This window comes from Cucurbita pepo, chromosome 6, assembly GCF_057944985.1.
Source record: "Cucurbita pepo subsp. pepo isolate OVF chromosome 6, ASM5794498v1, whole genome shotgun sequence".
Classification (NCBI taxonomy): domain Eukaryota; kingdom Viridiplantae; phylum Streptophyta; class Magnoliopsida; order Cucurbitales; family Cucurbitaceae; genus Cucurbita; species Cucurbita pepo.
Window position 1 is genome coordinate 4056699 of NC_141803.1, and position 16836 is coordinate 4073534.

The window sequence follows — 16836 nt, forward strand, 5'->3', positions numbered from 1 at the left end:
TTTATTATCTTAATTAATACTTAAGTTATGATTTGGTCTATTGTTCTATCATTGCAGTCTTAACAAAAAGGGCTAATATTCAACCATTTTATTTATTAAAAAATTGTATTAAATTATTTATAAAATTAAAAAGTTTTTATTATTAAATTGTGTTTGAATTAATAATAATTATTCTTTTTTTTTTAATTATGATTTTCTCACGTTCGGGTTCATGTTTTGATACCGAAAAATATTGATTATTTGAAGATTTTAAATTAATATTCGGTAAATTAATAATTTTACTTTTTAAATTCTTGTGATTCAAGTTTTCGTAGATAAAGATGAGATTTGTTATGTACTCGAAAATCGTTCATCATTAGAAGCATATATTTAGGAGTAGTGTAAGAGAATTCTCGTAAAAACCATGTTTTACCAACTTTTTTTTTGCAACGTGTCGAGTGTTCATTGATATTGAGAACAAGGGTAAATGAATCGACATAGTCGATTTCTATTCATGGTACCATGTGTCGGGTTTTCATTGATAGATTTTGTCTGGAACGAAAAAAATTACCTTATGACGTAATTTTGCGTCAGATTACGATTAATTACATCAGATATGATAATGGTCGAGTTTGGACGATAAAAAATCTTGAAATCATGTTATGGTACACAACGATAAATGGGTTAATGCTCTCTTATCGTACAAAGTCGTGTGGGGACGAGAAATTTTAATAAAGCATTTTGAGAATGGACCATATCATGTCTCCCCCACCTTCATGTTCTTGAGTTTCCCCCCCTTCTATTACTCCTCCACTTCCCAAAATTGTGTTCTCTTCTCTCTTGGCCTTTGTTTTGTGTGTAAGATCGTATAATATGTCGACTAGTAAAGGCAACGATGTTGGTGAAGGATCGTCGTCAAATTCCTCTTCGTCTTCGTCTCTCGTTGCTGTTATCGACGATCGTAATCAAACAGCAGTAGCTCCTGTGAATCGGTACGAATCTCAAAAGAGGAGAGATTGGTACACGTTTGGACAATATTTGAGGAACCAAAGACCTCCATTGGCTATCTCCCAATGCAATTCAAGTCATGTTTTGGATTTCCTTCGATATCTCGACCAATTTGGGAAGACAAAAGTGCATTTAAATGGGTGTAGTTTTTTTGGTCAACCCGAGCCACCTGGGCCTTGTACTTGCCCTCTTAGACAAGCTTGGGGTAGCCTCGATGCGCTTATTGGTCGCCTTAGAGCTGCTTACGAAGAAAATGGAGGCTCATCAGACACTAACCCATTTGCTAGTGGTGCTATTAGGGTTTATTTGCGAGAAGTCAAAGACTCTCAGTCTAAAGCAAGAGGAATCCCATATAAGAAGAAGAAGAAAAAGAAGATTCCAACTCACACTCATCAACCAGGTAATCCACTGAATTACCAGTACTCAAATCTCTTTCTTTTCTTATTACTAGTCCGTAAAACGAATATCAACAAATCTCGAGGAAAATTCAAACCTTCAACCTTTAGGAAAGGAACGAGCTGTGCCTTTAACCCTAAAACTATTCTCCCGTCGGTATCAAATGCTTTTCGTTTTAGGTCAAAATCACCTCGATCATATTCAAGACAGTTAAAATAAAGTTCTCAGGAGATGTTTCGAGAAAACCCTAAACCCTAAACCCTAAAAATCACCTCTAGGGAAGGAACGAGTTGTGCCTTTAATTGTAAAACTATCCTCGCGTCGGTATCAAATATTTTTCGTTCTAGGTAAAAATCACCTCGATAATATTCAAGACGGTTAAAATGAAGTTCCCGAGAGATATTTCGAGAAAATCCTAGAACAAAATGAAAGCCCTAAATTTCGTATTATGATTAGAGCCGTATAATAATAATAATTATTATTATTATTATTATTTAACTTTTTGCTCCATTTGTAATAATAATAATATTAATGCAAAAATGGTCATTACTGTGAATATAAACTTTGGTTGGTATTAAAAATAATTAATTTATTTTCAGGGGCCTAAAGAAGGACCAGTTAGCAACGAATGTGGTTTTGGAAGGACTGAATTGCAAATTAAATATTCTTCTCAAATTAAGCACATTTAAATTAAGTACTCTCTTATTATTGCTTTTTTATTTATTTAATTAATAGAGATTTTGTGTCAATTTTATTATATTATATTGTCCTTCCCTCTTTTATTTAATAATAATTTTCATTTAAAATAAATATTCAATTAAAGAAATTAATAGAAGAAATAATAATTTTGAATTAGGTTTTATTATATATTATTTATTTGTATTATTAAAGAGAAAAATATGGTGTGTGCCACTAAAAATGCAATTAATGGAAAAGACTATAATGCCCCCACAATAATTATGAAATAAATAAATAAATAAAATGATGCAATTTGATATGATTTTTCATCATAACGTTCACCTTAGGATTCCATTTTTAAAGCTTTTCATTTCATATTATATAAAATATTTATTCGAATATATTGAAAATATAAAATAAATCTCGTGTTTTATATTTGAAATTTTCGAGTGTTATATTTCAAGAATCTCGACATATTACTTCAAATGTTGTGATGCATGTATTTCCAAGATATGATTCATGAATGTTATGGTACCATGATCGTGTTATGCTCGGTGAAACACTGGATGAACCATGAATTATAAGTATGAATGATGTGTCATGTCCATGTATGTATGTCTCATATTGGGACTTCATGCATATTGTATGTCACGAGTACGTGTTATTTCCTCAATATGTTATGTTTGAATGCGTACATCATAATATCACATGGATCCTTTCTTTCCATTGGTTTTCGATAGTGCAAGCTTGCACTAGCTCATAGTAAGGCCTAATGGTACGTATACGAGTCTGCTTAGTGGGTTCATGCATGTATGCGTGAATCATGTACAGAGAAATACTGTACATCCAACCTTACCTAAAAAAGAAATTAGAATTCTGGGAATAACACCAAAAGTAAGTCTCATCAAAATAACCATGTTGCATGTGATTGCAATTTTCAGTCCCAACAAGGAGGTCACTTATGAATAAAGGCAAGGGCCCGTGTCCGAACGTCGGCACAAGGAAACGAAAACCATGGGAAGATTTCTTGTGGATCAATGTAATGAACTCGGAAGTCAAACATCACTTCCACTTTTATTTCTGGGCCTCTCTTTACGCCTCCATTCAATTCGAGCCTCCTTTCTTGACTATTCCAAAAAACCCCTTTTCCCTAAATGAATTTCATTCACAAACTCGCTCGACTTTGATATATGAACATATATTAATGAGTTATCGATGACTCAGTAGTAGAGCATTAAGTACATTAAATTTGAACGAGACAAGCAATTCTTTATTAAAAAAGAACTCTTTTATTCTTACAATAACGAAACTTAAACGTAGTTCAACGAGATCCGAGCTCCATGTCAGTCCCCTAAATCGAGTACTTAATATAACCCACCGACGACGAATTAATATCCTTAATCAAAGTTCCCAACAATGGAACCCTCAAGCATTTTGAGCTATACTCCTTATAGATAAACCCTAAACACTTGCAATCTCTATCACATTTGGCTCTGCAATCCCCAACCTTAATCGGCCCTTCACCGTCCTCCTTGTACGGGTTCAAAAAATGCTCCACCCCCACGATCTTATAGTACCCAAATTTCCCTTTTCCGCCGCTGCACGGCGGCGTCTTCGGCGGCGCACATCTCTCGCTCCACCCCAAAAGCCCTTTTGGGCTCGGACACGCCACACACATTCCCCTGTTGCAGTAGCCGTAAGCCCCACATTTGCTCGGCAGAGCACATTCCCTTATGAAATAGCTCGAAAAAAACGCAAAGCTCTCTTCCCATTTCAAGTAACTCACTTTATCGTAGTACGTGAATGCCTTCAAGTTCCCGTCGTGGCTAAGCCGGAGAAACGAGTACGTTGCATTATAGTTCAATTTGTTCAAATTCAACGCTCCGCCGCTTCTAATTGGCCGGACTTGTAACAATCGCCGCCGTGGGGTGTCCTGATTTACTAAAAGAAGAAGCTCGTACGCGGTGGCGTTGTCATTCTCTGGTTCGGCGGCGAATGTTACTCTGCTTCCATGATCCGTCCCCGGCCAACCGCCGTAGGTTAAAAGCTGACCGTCGTGGGAAAGAAACATCGTGAGCCCTGTTCGATCTAAAACAAGGCTGTAAGGGCCATCAGAGCCGTCGATTTCGGATTTCCGGCTAATTAATTTATTCCGGCTGCCGATTCGAATCGATTGACCGACTAACAGAGTATCAGTAGGGTAATCAAAGCTCTGCCAGATGAATTTCCCGTTCTTGTCGTGGAGGATTAAGTTTCCATTAGGGAGCATTTTGATTCCGGTGACTCCTCTGTTTTTGGTGTTGGTTTGCCAGACGACACGGCCGTCGACGTCGGCGAGGACGAAGTTTCCGTCGCGGCCAAAGGTGAGGGTGGCGTTTTCACGAACTGGGTCGTTGCGATTGGCGTCCCAAACCCATCGCATTAAACTCTCGTCGTTGGGGATTCCAGCTCTAATGGCGAAAATGAAGGAATCAGGGGTGGTGTTGTAAAAACAGAGGCGGAAGGGGAATGTGTAGAAGGTGTACACGTCGTTTCGAATTACGCGGTAGCTGGCGTCGTATTCAATGATTCGGTCGCCGAATTCGCCTTGGTTTACGAAATGGAAGGTGGCATTTGCAGGAACTTGAGCTTCTGTGGCTATGGCGGCGAGAAGAACAGTGAAGAGCAGGAAACAGAGAGGGGGAAGAAGAAGATGAAAACGTGTCGCCATTTGGGATCGAACCCGTGCTCTTGTTTTTGAATAATGTAAGCACAACAACGTGCGTTATTTATGGTGATGAACAAATATCTTGTCGCGATGTAGATTTTTTTCTGACAGTGGCAGGCTAGTGCTGTCAGCTGGCATCTTATCCATTTAGCCCATCATGGTTGACCAGTACTGTCTTAGTCAACGAGGATTTTTAAATCTCTTTTATTACCCTCAACAATATCAGCCGGCATCTTATCCATTTAGCCTATCATGATCATGAATTTATAATTAAAGAGTACTCTCTCCGTTCGGACGAGGCTTTTGTGAAGTCCAAGCCATAAGAGCTTATGTTTAAAGTGGATAATATCGTACTATTATGGAGAGTCGTGTTCATCTAACATATTTAATTTTATTTCGTATTTAAATTGTCTTCAAAAGGTTGGATTTTGTTTCTAAAAATAAAAAAAATTAATATTTTCTTATTCGATGGTTAATTAGGGTTTTATTTGTTATTAGGATAATAAATACGCATTAATATAGAATTTTTAGTTAAATTAATCTAATTTTTGACCTCTAAAGTATGCATTTAATTATTCGGAGCTAATTTTGATGAAATATTGATTAAAAATATAAGTCGAGCATGAAATTGATTAATAAAAACTAATTTAATTTAAATAATATAAAATAGAAAACGACAAAATTCGGCCTTGTTCTTTGAAATTTCATGGGCCTGAAATAGGAGTCAGGCCCACAATAACAGACGGTTCTCGACAAAATTTGGGCTTGTTCTTAGAAATTTCATGGGCCTGAAATAGGAGTCAGGCCCACGATTGCAGACTGTTCCCTAAAGCGGACCGACATTTTTCCATATTTGCCCTAATGTACAAATTAAGATTTTGACTTATTTGTAAAAAAAAAAAGTGAAATTTAATCGATAACGAAAGTTTAGGACTCGAGTACGATCAGATACCGTCATTGTCTCAGCCATAACAACATGTGAGCTTACAAAACACGTATGATAAGGAGAGATTTTCACACTCTTATAAATAATGTTTCGTTCACACGGGATTCCACGTGCCCCATGCTACTCAGGTCAGAGCGTAAGCTAGTGATGCTTTCGGCTACTGGACTCTCGCCATCTAGGGTGCAGCACTCCACCGCTTCTTCTCTCCAATCTCACAATCTATCCTCCTTTGAGGCATAGCGTACTCGTTTCCTACTCCAATCGATATGGGATCTCACAATCCACCCCCATACGAGATCAACGTCCTCGTTGGCATACCGCTCGTGTCCACCCCCTTCAAGGCTCCAGCGTTTTCACCAGCACACCGCCCTGTATTTGAACATGATACCATTTGTAACCGTCTAAATCCACTGCTCGCATATATTCTCCTTAAAGTTTTAAAACACGTCTACTAGGGAAAGGTTTTCACACTCTTACAAAAAATTTGTCGTTGCCATCTCTAAACTTTCTCGATCCCAATATGGAAATTTCAACATGGGTATAGTTCAAACCTCGAGAAAATCAATATTCGTCTCGTGTATTACACCACGTGTCATCATTATTCCAAATTATAGTAAAAAGAGTATTTAAATATTATAAAACTCAATTGACAACATGCAACATGTAATTTTATATTAAAAATTAGAAAAGTATAGAACATATAATAAAATATATATTTTAGTGATAAGCAAATTTGTATTTTTCTTGTGATAATTGAATTAATAAACCCACCGTCCAAATAAATTGACTGCTCTATCACGCCTCTATAACTATAGCTTATAATATACATTATGATACGTATCATCAAACCAATAATATTAATTTTTTAGTTACAATAATGTTATTTTTTATATATATATTAAAGTCAATTCAATAATATTATTAAAAAAATCATTCGCACAAAATAATTAGACTTAATTTAAACTTTACCCAATAAAATAATGAGTTAGGTATGCATTTAAATAACGTTTAACATCGTTTTATTTAATTATAAGTCAATATTTTGAAAACTTGATTTAAAAAAGAGAGAACGGAAAATTAGTCTTAGGATACATATGTTCCGAGGGTAGGGCAGGGACAGGGATCATTGTCGTCCGTGTCACCTGTTTCATTCCTTATTCCCGTAAAATTCTCAATTTATTTTCGTGAAAATTGGGACGGTGATTCTTTGCAAATAATTTTATCCATTTATTATTTTAAAACAATAATTGATAAACAAATATATATATATATATATATATATATATATATATATATATATATATATGATTTTAATATTATAGTTTCCCACGGCTAAAAAAATTTAAATATTATAATTAGAGTTTCAAAATTAACTAATTATTTTCTTTATTTATATATATATATATATATATATATATATATATATATATATATATATAATTTTAATATTATACGCGTAGTTTTTCCAACTATTAAATAAATTTAAATATTATAATTAGAGTTTCAAAATTAATTAATTATTTTTTTAATAAAACTAATACGAATATATATATATTAAAAATATAAAATATATTTATATTAATTTAGGCAGTAACGAACAATATAATCTTGTTCCGATCTTATTTATTTAACAATGAAAAAATATATTTTTTTATCTCTTATTTTCCATCTAAACGAGAATCTCGGTGTGATTGGAATCTTCATTTCAGATTCGAATATTCTTTTAAGTGAGAAAATTTGGCAATACACTTTTCTTTATTTTTTTTATAATAATTTTCATAAATAATGGGCTACCAAGTCAACATGTCGTACAAGCCACATGTCTTTTGTTTTCTCCAGCTGGAAGTTTGACTGGAAGTGAAATTGACAGTTTTACCCCCGCTTTTAATTCCATAGGACAAAACAAACCCATGACTTTTTGGCTCCATTCCATTTCTTCTAGAAGCCTTTAATCCTAAGTTAACGTTATTGTCCACGAAATTATGATAAGTTATATGTCGTGTAAATGCTTTTTATAAGCACTCTCTCTTATTTACTTCTAAATAAAATTCAACTCCCATTTCATGCTTTTTTTTTTTTTTTTTTTTTTTTTTTTTTTTTTTTTTTTTTTTTAATCTAATAATTATATTCCCAGTGTTGTTTTTCACGATATTATTATTATTTATTAACCAATAAAAAAAAAAATACAGAGACTAAATTTGAAAAGCCTCTTGTCCCGATACCATTTGTAATGGTCTAGATCCACCGCTAGTAGATATTATCATTTTTCGGTTTTTCCTTTCGGACTTCCATTCAAGGCTTTAAAACGCGTTTGCTACGAGAAGATTTTCATACCCTTATAAAATAGCGTTTTCTATAAACGAATTTTTTTAAATTAAATTATAATAAAAAGATGAAGTATTTAATTTTGTATGGTTGTTATTGGTCAATAAAGTTTAATGAACTTTAAATAAAAGCATGTGGGGGCAAAGAAATAAAGGAAAGTAATGGATTAATTGAACATGGTCTACAAAATCTGATTCCAACTACTTTTTTCTCGATTTACCTTTTAAAAAAGAAACCGACAAAAAAGATTGACTAATACCAAACTCGAGATGAAATATTCCAACTCGAATAAAGATATCAGGTAACGTTCTTGAATTTCGACTAAAATAGAGCTGCTACCATATGTTTGACGTAAGTGTCTTAAAATAAAACAACGACGATGCAAAATAAAATAACAAAAAAAAAAAATGATGCCCTACACTAAGTTAAGATATACGGAATAAAATGTAACTACCTTAATGTAGGTTCTATGGTCTTTAAAGCACGACGTCGGCATCAACCGTACATGGATATCTTGCATTTACTGAAATGTAAGATTAGCACAAGACTTGAATTTACGTCCTGTTTTAGTAAATAAATGAGACATAAATTATATTATTGAAATTATTAGTAGAAATTAGTTTTATTTATTAATTAATTTATTATTATTATTTTGACTTAGTAAAAAGGCAATAATTTTCGTAACTAAATTTATTATTATTTATTACCCAATATTCAGAAGTGTCCTTGAAAAGGAGAAAAAAGGAAAAGTTTCCAAATTTATTTTATTTTCTTAATAAATAAAAAAAATTGATGGAATTCCTTAATTCAAATAAGAACATATAGCTTTCCATTTGATGCTGAAATTAGAATAAATAAATATTATGAAATTAAGAGAATTTCATTATTCTTGGACTCTTAACAGCATCTTCTCAAGCATATCCAATCCTAGCGAAAATAAATTAATTATTATAATTAAAAATAAAATGTGGGACATCATAATCCACCCTCTTTCAGGGCCAGCGTCCTTCTGGCCCTCTGGAGAAGGTTTCCACGCCCTTATAAAGGATGTTTTGTTCTCCTCGCTTGGCATCCACCCTCTTTCGGGGCCAACGTCCTTCTGGCCCACTGGAGAAGGTTTCCACGCCCTTATAAAGGATGTTTTGTTCTCCTCGCTTGGCATCCACCCTCTTTCGGAGCCATGGCCCACTAGAGAAGGTTTCCACGCCCTTATAAAGGATGTTTTGTTCTCCTTGCTTGGCACACTAAGGGAGGTTTCCACACCCTTATAAAGGGCGTTTTGTTCTCCTCGCTAACCAATGTGGGACATCACAATCCACCCCCTTTCGAGGTCCAGCGCTCTTACTAACACATTGAGGAAGGTTTCCACGCCCTTATATAAAGGGTGTTTTGGTCTCCTCGCTTGGCACACTGGGAAAGGTTTCCACACCCTTATAAAGGGTGTTTTGTTCTCCTCGCTAACCAAGGTGGGACATTACAATCTACCCCTTTCGGGGTCCAATGTTCTTACTGGCACACTGGGGAAAGTTTCCACACCCTTATAAAAGGTGTTTTGTTCTCCTCGCTTGGCACACTGGGGAAGGTTTCCATACCCTTGTAAAGGGTGTTTTGTTCTCCTCGTTAACCAATGTGGGACATCACAATCCACCCCATTTCAGGGTCCAGCGTCCTTACTAGCACACTGCCTCGTGTCTACCCTCCTTTGGGGAACAGTAAGAAGGCTAGCACATTGTCCACTACCTCATGTCTACCCTCCTTTGGGGATAGTGAGAAGGCTAGCACATCGTTCAGTGTCTGACTCTGATACCATTTGTAACGACCCAAGCTCACCGCTAGCAGATATTGTCCTCTTTGGACTTTCCCTTTCAGGCTTCCCCTCAAGGTTTAAAACACGTTTACTAAGGAAAAGTTTCCACACCATTTATAAATGATGTTTTGTTCTACTCCTCAACCAACCTGAGACATCGCAAATATAAAAAAAAGCACAAATTTAAAAGGAAAATCTAATTCTTAATTTAGCGTGGGACCCAAAAATTAAGAGTATAAAATAATAATTTTGTTATGGTAGAGTTTATTTTGTTCTATACTTTAAATATTTAAATTTAATATTTGTAGCTTTTTATAAAGATTATTATAACTATCAATTTAAAATAGTATATATTAACATTCTAAATATACATTCAATAATATATATATATATAATAAATTATTATTGAAATAATTAAAATTTAGATTTAATAACAGTAGTAAATTAAATTAAAAGAATTAAAAGTAGACTAAAATGAATTTAATTAATTTAATTTTTCCTTTTTGTAATTGGGTTCATCATTATTGGGCATCGAGTGCGAGGCTCATAGCTCTATATAATGATCTCGAACCACTGACTTCGGATCTCAGAATCCCACACACTCACTCCCCTCTCTTCCGATTTCATTTCGTCCTACTCTGCCTCCTCTCAATCGTCTCTGTTCTTCAGGTACGCCTTTCTCCACGCATCACATTCTGCCATTATACATTTCGGTTATTGCATTTCTGATTTCTGGCGAAATTTGTGTCTGTTTTGATGTAGAAACTTATGCGTTATTCGTATTTACTCATTTCTCGTACTGGGTTTTTGGTTTGGTTTTAGAATTCGTGTTTGTTTAGGATCTATTTTTGTGTGGATCGTCCTTGAAATTGATGGATTCTTGTGGCTTTTCCCCCATTCCCTTCCCCTGTTTTCTGGATTTACCGGTGGATGATGGTTTTTTGTTTTTGGGTGGTGATTTCAGAGGGGAATTTGGTGTGAAACATGCCGAACCGGAATGTCGAGAAGATGGCATCGATTGATGCGCAGCTTCGGCTTCTAGCACCAGCTAGAGTGAGTGATGATGATAAATTGGTGGAGTATGATGCGTTGTTGCTGGATCGGTTCCTTGATATTCTTCAGGATTTGCACGGGGAGGATCTGAAGGAAACTGTAAGTTAGAACTGGGAATTTGACTTTGATTTGTATGGAAGGATGGATGAACAATTGTTTTGATTCATTTCACTCTCATTGTGAATCTATCACTATGGAACTTTTGATATGAATAGAAAAGTAAAAGAAAAGAAATGGATCTTTGTATTAATATAACAAATGATTGTCATGACTTAGAACTTTTACGTCATTTTGATCGCTGTTAGATTGATAGAGCTCCGTTGAAGATCAATGATTTCGAATGTCGTAATTTTGGTTTAGTATCGATGTTTTTACCAATTAAAGCTTCTTTTCTTTATGTTTGATATTGACCTGAATCAAGCACATTATCAGAAAGGAAAAAAGAAACATGTTTCGAATCGCTTGCTCATCGAGTACTCTTGTTTGAAATTGATTGTGATCAGCTGTTTGACTTTTTATGTTTTGCATAATAGGTGCAAGAGTGTTATGAACTTTCTGCTGAATATGAAGGGAAACACGATCCGAAGAAACTTGAGGAGCTCGGAAATGTGCTGACTAGTTTAGATCCAGGGGACTCTATTGTCATTGCCAAATCTTTTTCCCATATGCTTAATTTGGCTAACTTGGCCGAGGAGGTTCAGATTGCTTATCGTCGAAGGATCAAACTGAAGAAGGGAGTTTTTGCTGATGAGAACTCTGCAACCACTGAATCCGACATTGAAGAAACTCTGAAGAAGCTTGTGGGGAAACTGAATAAGTCCCCTCAAGAAGTTTTCGATGCCTTGAAGAACCAGACTATAGATTTGGTCTTAACTGCTCATCCGACTCAATCAGTTCGTAGATCTTTGCTTCAGAAGCATGCAAGGTTCACTTATGAGCTACTCCGGATTGTTTTTATGTTTATTTTTATAGTTGACTTATGAGCTAGTCGGATTGTCAGTTCCAGCTAATTGGGAAATGCCAACTAACTCGTTCGTTCACTATGCAGGATACGGGACTGTTTAGTTCAGTTGTACGCCAAAGACATTACTCCCGATGACAAGCAAGAACTTGATGAGGCACTTCAGAGAGAGGTGAAAATTGCACTCCTATTATCGGTCGCTGCTGTTTTGTATTTTCTTCCTCTAACCTGATAAAGAACGCTCGAGTGTCTGAATTTGCAAACTGCTATCTATTTATTATTTATTGGAAATCATACTTGATAGATGCATGCCACTGGAAATAATAATTGATAGATGTATGCTGTAGACATTGTTGCAACGTGACTTGGTATAATGAACTGAACACGACACATTCGAAACTTTTTGATCTTAACGATCATGAATGTTTGCCTTTTCTATTGTAGATTCAAGCTGCATTTCGTACTGATGAAATCCGTAGAACTCCTCCTACCCCACAAGATGAAATGAGGGCAGGAATGAGCTACTTCCACGAGACAATTTGGAAGGGTGTTCCTAAATTTCTGCGCCGTGTTGATACTGCTTTAAAAAACATAGGGATCGATGAACGTGTTCCTTATAATGCACCACTAATTCAGTTTTCATCTTGGATGGGTGGTGACCGTGATGGTACGTTATCTTTTTCCGCACTGATGATACCTCTGGAAATTGTAGCTGCTTCTAAGTTATTAGCTTTTCGTTTGATCGGTCCACAGGTAATCCCAGGGTGACACCGGAGGTAACAAGGGACGTCTGTCTTCTTGCTAGAATGATGGCTGCTAATCTGTACTACTCACAGATTGAGGATCTCATGTTTGAGGTATTTACACCTTTTGCATTATGCAATAGGCAATGTAAGGGACCATACTCATCATATTTGTCTGCAGTTGTCTATGTGGCGTTGCAGTAGTGAGCTTCGTGAGCGTGCAGACGTGCTTCATAATTCATCAAGGAGAGATGCAAAACACTATATAGGTAATCAATCACGACGTCTGTTCTATAATAGAAGAAAACGAGTTTGTGAATGCATTTATTTTTGCTGCGAAATTTATCTCATAGAGGAGATCATAAGTTTGGTGGTAATGAATTTAGATTCTTTTTTGTTTGTATAGAATTTTGGAAGCAAGTTCCTGCCAATGAACCCTACCGAGTGATTCTTGGTGACGTAAGGGACAAGCTTTATCAGACGCGTGAGCGTTCTCGCCATTTGTTAGCTAATGGATATTCGGACATCCCAGAGGATGCAACTTTTACAAATGTTGAGCAGGTTACCTCTTCTTGGATCTTCGAAGTGCCTTTTTTTCTTTTTGGCACGATGATCGTTTCATTAAACGCAAATATTTGATACTCTTACCACTGAACTGCATAGGCAGATTACTTATAAAGTCACGAACATTTCCCAACTTTTGCAGTTCTTGGAACCTCTTGAACTATGCTACAGATCCCTCTGTGCTTGTGGTGACCGACCGATTGCTGATGGCACCCTTCTTGATTTTTTGAGGCAAGTGTCCACTTTTGGCTTGTCACTTGTAAGACTTGACATCAGGCAGGAGTCGGATCGTCACACTGACGTTTTGGAAGCCATTACTCAGCATTTGGATATTGGTTCCTACAAAGAATGGTCCGAGAAACAGCGACAAGAATGGCTTCTATCGGAACTTAGTGGCAAACGTCCTCTTTTTGGTCCTGATCTTCCTACAACTGAAGAAATATCTGATGTTTTGAACACGTTCCATGTCATAGCGGAACTTCCTTCTGATAACTTCGGTGCATATATCATTTCCATGGCCACTGCTCCGTCTGATGTTTTAGCAGTTGAGCTATTGCAGCGTGAGTGCCATGTTACGCAACCGTTGAGAGTTGTTCCCCTGTTCGAGAAGCTTGCAGATTTGGAGGCTGCACCAGCAGCCCTTGCTCGCCTCTTCTCGATAGATTGGTACAAAGACCGGATTAACGGAAAGCAAGAAGTCATGATTGGCTACTCGGATTCTGGTAAAGATGCTGGACGGTTCTCTGCAGCCTGGCAGTTGTACAAGGCTCAAGAGGAGCTTATAAGGGTTGCAAAGCAATATGGTGTGAAGCTAACTATGTTTCACGGTCGGGGTGGCACCGTTGGAAGAGGAGGTGGACCTACTCATCTTGCTATTTTGTCCCAACCACCCGAGACAATTCATGGTTCGCTCCGTGTAACGGTACAGGGGGAAGTTATTGAGCAGTCCTTTGGAGAGGAGCACTTGTGTTTTCGAACACTCCAACGTTTCACTGCTGCAACGCTTGAGCACGGAATGCACCCTCCAGTTTCACCAAAACCTGAATGGCGTACACTGATGGACGAAATGGCTGTTGTTGCAACAGAAGAATACCGTTCAATCGTCTTCCAAGAGCCACGATTTGTCGAATATTTCCGCCTTGTAGGATTTCTTCTGCTGACTCTTGTCATTTCATTCTTGAAATCTACATCGACTTTGAGATGTTTTTAACTTAATATTTTGTACTCATGATTTTAGGCAACACCTGAGCTCGAGTATGGTAGGATGAATATTGGAAGCCGTCCATCCAAACGAAAGCCAAGCGGCGGTATCGAGTCACTTCGTGCAATCCCATGGATCTTTGCATGGACACAGACGCGATTTCATCTTCCAGTTTGGTTAGGCTTTGGAGCAGCATTCAAGCATATTATTCAGAAAGATGTTAAGAACCTTCAAATGTTGCAGGAGATGTACAACGAATGGCCCTTCTTTAGGGTCACCATTGATTTGGTCGAAATGGTGTTCGCTAAAGGAGACCCTGGCATCGCAGCGTTGTACGACAAGCTCCTAGTTTCGGAGGACCTCTGGCCATTTGGACAGCGCTTGAGAGCCAACTATGAAGAAACAAAGAGCCTTCTACTGCAGGTAAAATTTGGCCATTTTCCGTTCAATCACACAAGGTCTTCTTCGTTCAATCATAGTTTAATCCTTGTACTTTATAGATTGCTGGACACAAAGATCTTCTTGAAGGGGATCCTTACTTGAAGCAAAGACTTCGTCTCCGTGATTCATACATCACGACTCTGAACGCTTGCCAAGCATACACACTGAAACGAATCCGTGATCCGAACTACCACGTGACAGTGCGTCCACACATTTCAAGGGAAATAATGGAAGCAAGCAAACCAGCAGACGAACTGGTGAAGCTAAACCCGAAGAGCGAGTACGCACCTGGGCTAGAGGACACTCTGATCTTGACCATGAAGGGTATTGCTGCTGGAATGCAGAACACTGGTTAAGCTAAACAGGAGGAGAGCAGCATGAAGGGTATGCTGCTGCTCATAAGTTGTTTGTTTTTGCTGGTTTCGTGCAAGATATAAGTGTTGGCATGAAAGAAAAAGGCTCATAATTATGCAATCAGAAGTGGATGTTGTTTAAGTTAATCCAGCTTTTGGTGAGGAGTTGTTGAGTGACTGTGACCGAGTGCTTTGCTGCTGCATGATCAACACTACTGTGGCCCAAATAGTAGAGTGGCACAGTGGATTATGTTGTTGCCTTGCAAGGCGTTTGAAGTTTAAATAATTGCATTAATGCTGAAACAGTCCTTTTGTGATCCTTTTTTCTTATCACTTCTCTTCACTCAACATCTGATCTTGTTATTTATCTTCTTCCATTGCCATTTCATCCCATTCTACTTCCTCCATTTGTCTTTTAAGAAGGAAAACCAACCTTCTCGAGTCGAGTCATGTTTGTGAGAAATGTTTTAGAGATTCTTGAGAAGAGATGAACCCGAGGTGGTCCACCACGGACCGCCTGGATCCCACGAGTGAATAGAAAGTTGAATCTACATTGGATCTCACCTGAATTGACCCATCTATCCTCCCGAGGAGAAGTTTGGTTTCAAACTTCGATTCAAACAGACGCCATGCTTATGTGTCTTGGATGATCCACATCTCAGGTTTAGGCGCTGATGAGCCCTCATTGAACTATCCATGTGGCCGAGAGCCCTTACAACCTTGATCCACATCTCAGGGTTCATTGAACTATCCATGTGGCCGAGAGCCCTTACAACCTTGATCCACATCTCAGGGTTAGGCGCTGATGAGCCCTCATTGAACTATCCATGTGGCCGAGAGCCCTTACAGCCTTGATCCACATCTCAGGGTTAGGCGCTGATGAGCACATTGAACTATCCATGTGGTTGAGAGCCCTCACAATCTTGATCCACATCTTAGGGTTAGGCGCATAGGCGCAGATGAGCACATTGAACTATCTCAGATGAGCACATTGAACTATCTCAGATGAGCACATTGAACTATCTCAGATGAGCACACTGAACTATCTCAGATGAGCACACTGAACTATCTCAGATGAGCACACTGAACTATCTCAGATGAGCACACTGAACTATCTCAGATGAGCACACTGAACTATCTCAGATGAGCACACTGAACTATCTATGTGGCTGAGAGCCCTCAGATCCACATCTCAGGGTTAGGCGATGAGCACATTGAACTATCCATGTGACTGAGAGCTCTCACAGCCCAGACACAACGACGCAATTATCAAGGGCGAGCCCTCACAGCCCAGACACATGCGGGGCTCTTGCTGGGTCCCGCTATGCCAAAAGCAAGAGAAACCCCATCCCTCGTTTGCGTGAAATGTTTTAGAAAACGTGAACGAAAAAATACCTAACTCAAGATAGGAAGAAGTGGCAACTAGTCATATTCCCTATACCGTACATTTTTTGTTGGTGATCAGTCATACACCCTATATGCCTATATCTAAGATAAAGCATGTAAAAGGAGTTTGGAACGGGCATTGGAACGGGCATGCGGCCATGAACAACACATCCTGGACAAGCATGACCAAGACATCTAACATGCGGCCATAAGTAACACTCGTTGGACAAGTATAAGTAACACGCCTTGTACAAGTATGACCGTGTGGCACTGCTTTATATATGCTTT

General features: G+C 37.6%; 3 protein-coding genes across 3 annotated transcripts; 2 read left to right on the forward strand and 1 right to left on the reverse strand.

The window, feature by feature from the left end:
- The first annotated feature begins 714 nt into the window (after positions 1-714).
- Positions 715-2140, forward strand: LOC111797564 (protein LIGHT-DEPENDENT SHORT HYPOCOTYLS 10). The gene is made up of 2 exons (XM_023680609.2): positions 715-1387; positions 1983-2140. The coding sequence occupies exons 1-2, from the start codon at positions 853-855 to the stop codon at positions 1988-1990; spliced, it is 543 nt and encodes a 180-aa protein (XP_023536377.1). The 5' UTR covers positions 715-852; the 3' UTR covers positions 1991-2140.
- Positions 2141-3309: 1169 nt separating this feature from the next.
- LOC111796705 (EP1-like glycoprotein 2) lies at positions 3310-4779 on the reverse strand. The gene has a single exon (XM_023679445.2). It carries the CDS (start codon positions 4769-4771, stop codon positions 3413-3415), a length of 1359 nt encoding a protein of 452 aa, XP_023535213.1. The 5' UTR covers positions 4772-4779; the 3' UTR covers positions 3310-3412.
- Positions 4780-10358: 5579 nt separating this feature from the next.
- PPC3 (phosphoenolpyruvate carboxylase 3) lies at positions 10359-15479 on the forward strand. Its single transcript, XM_023679479.2, has 11 exons — positions 10359-10515; positions 10811-10998; positions 11433-11824; positions 11948-12032; positions 12305-12527; positions 12614-12717; positions 12785-12872; positions 13010-13164; positions 13310-14308; positions 14405-14791; positions 14869-15479. The coding sequence occupies exons 2-11, from the start codon at positions 10831-10833 to the stop codon at positions 15163-15165; spliced, it is 2898 nt and encodes a 965-aa protein (XP_023535247.1). The 5' UTR covers positions 10359-10515; positions 10811-10830; the 3' UTR covers positions 15166-15479.
- Positions 15480-16836: the final 1357 nt, after the last annotated feature.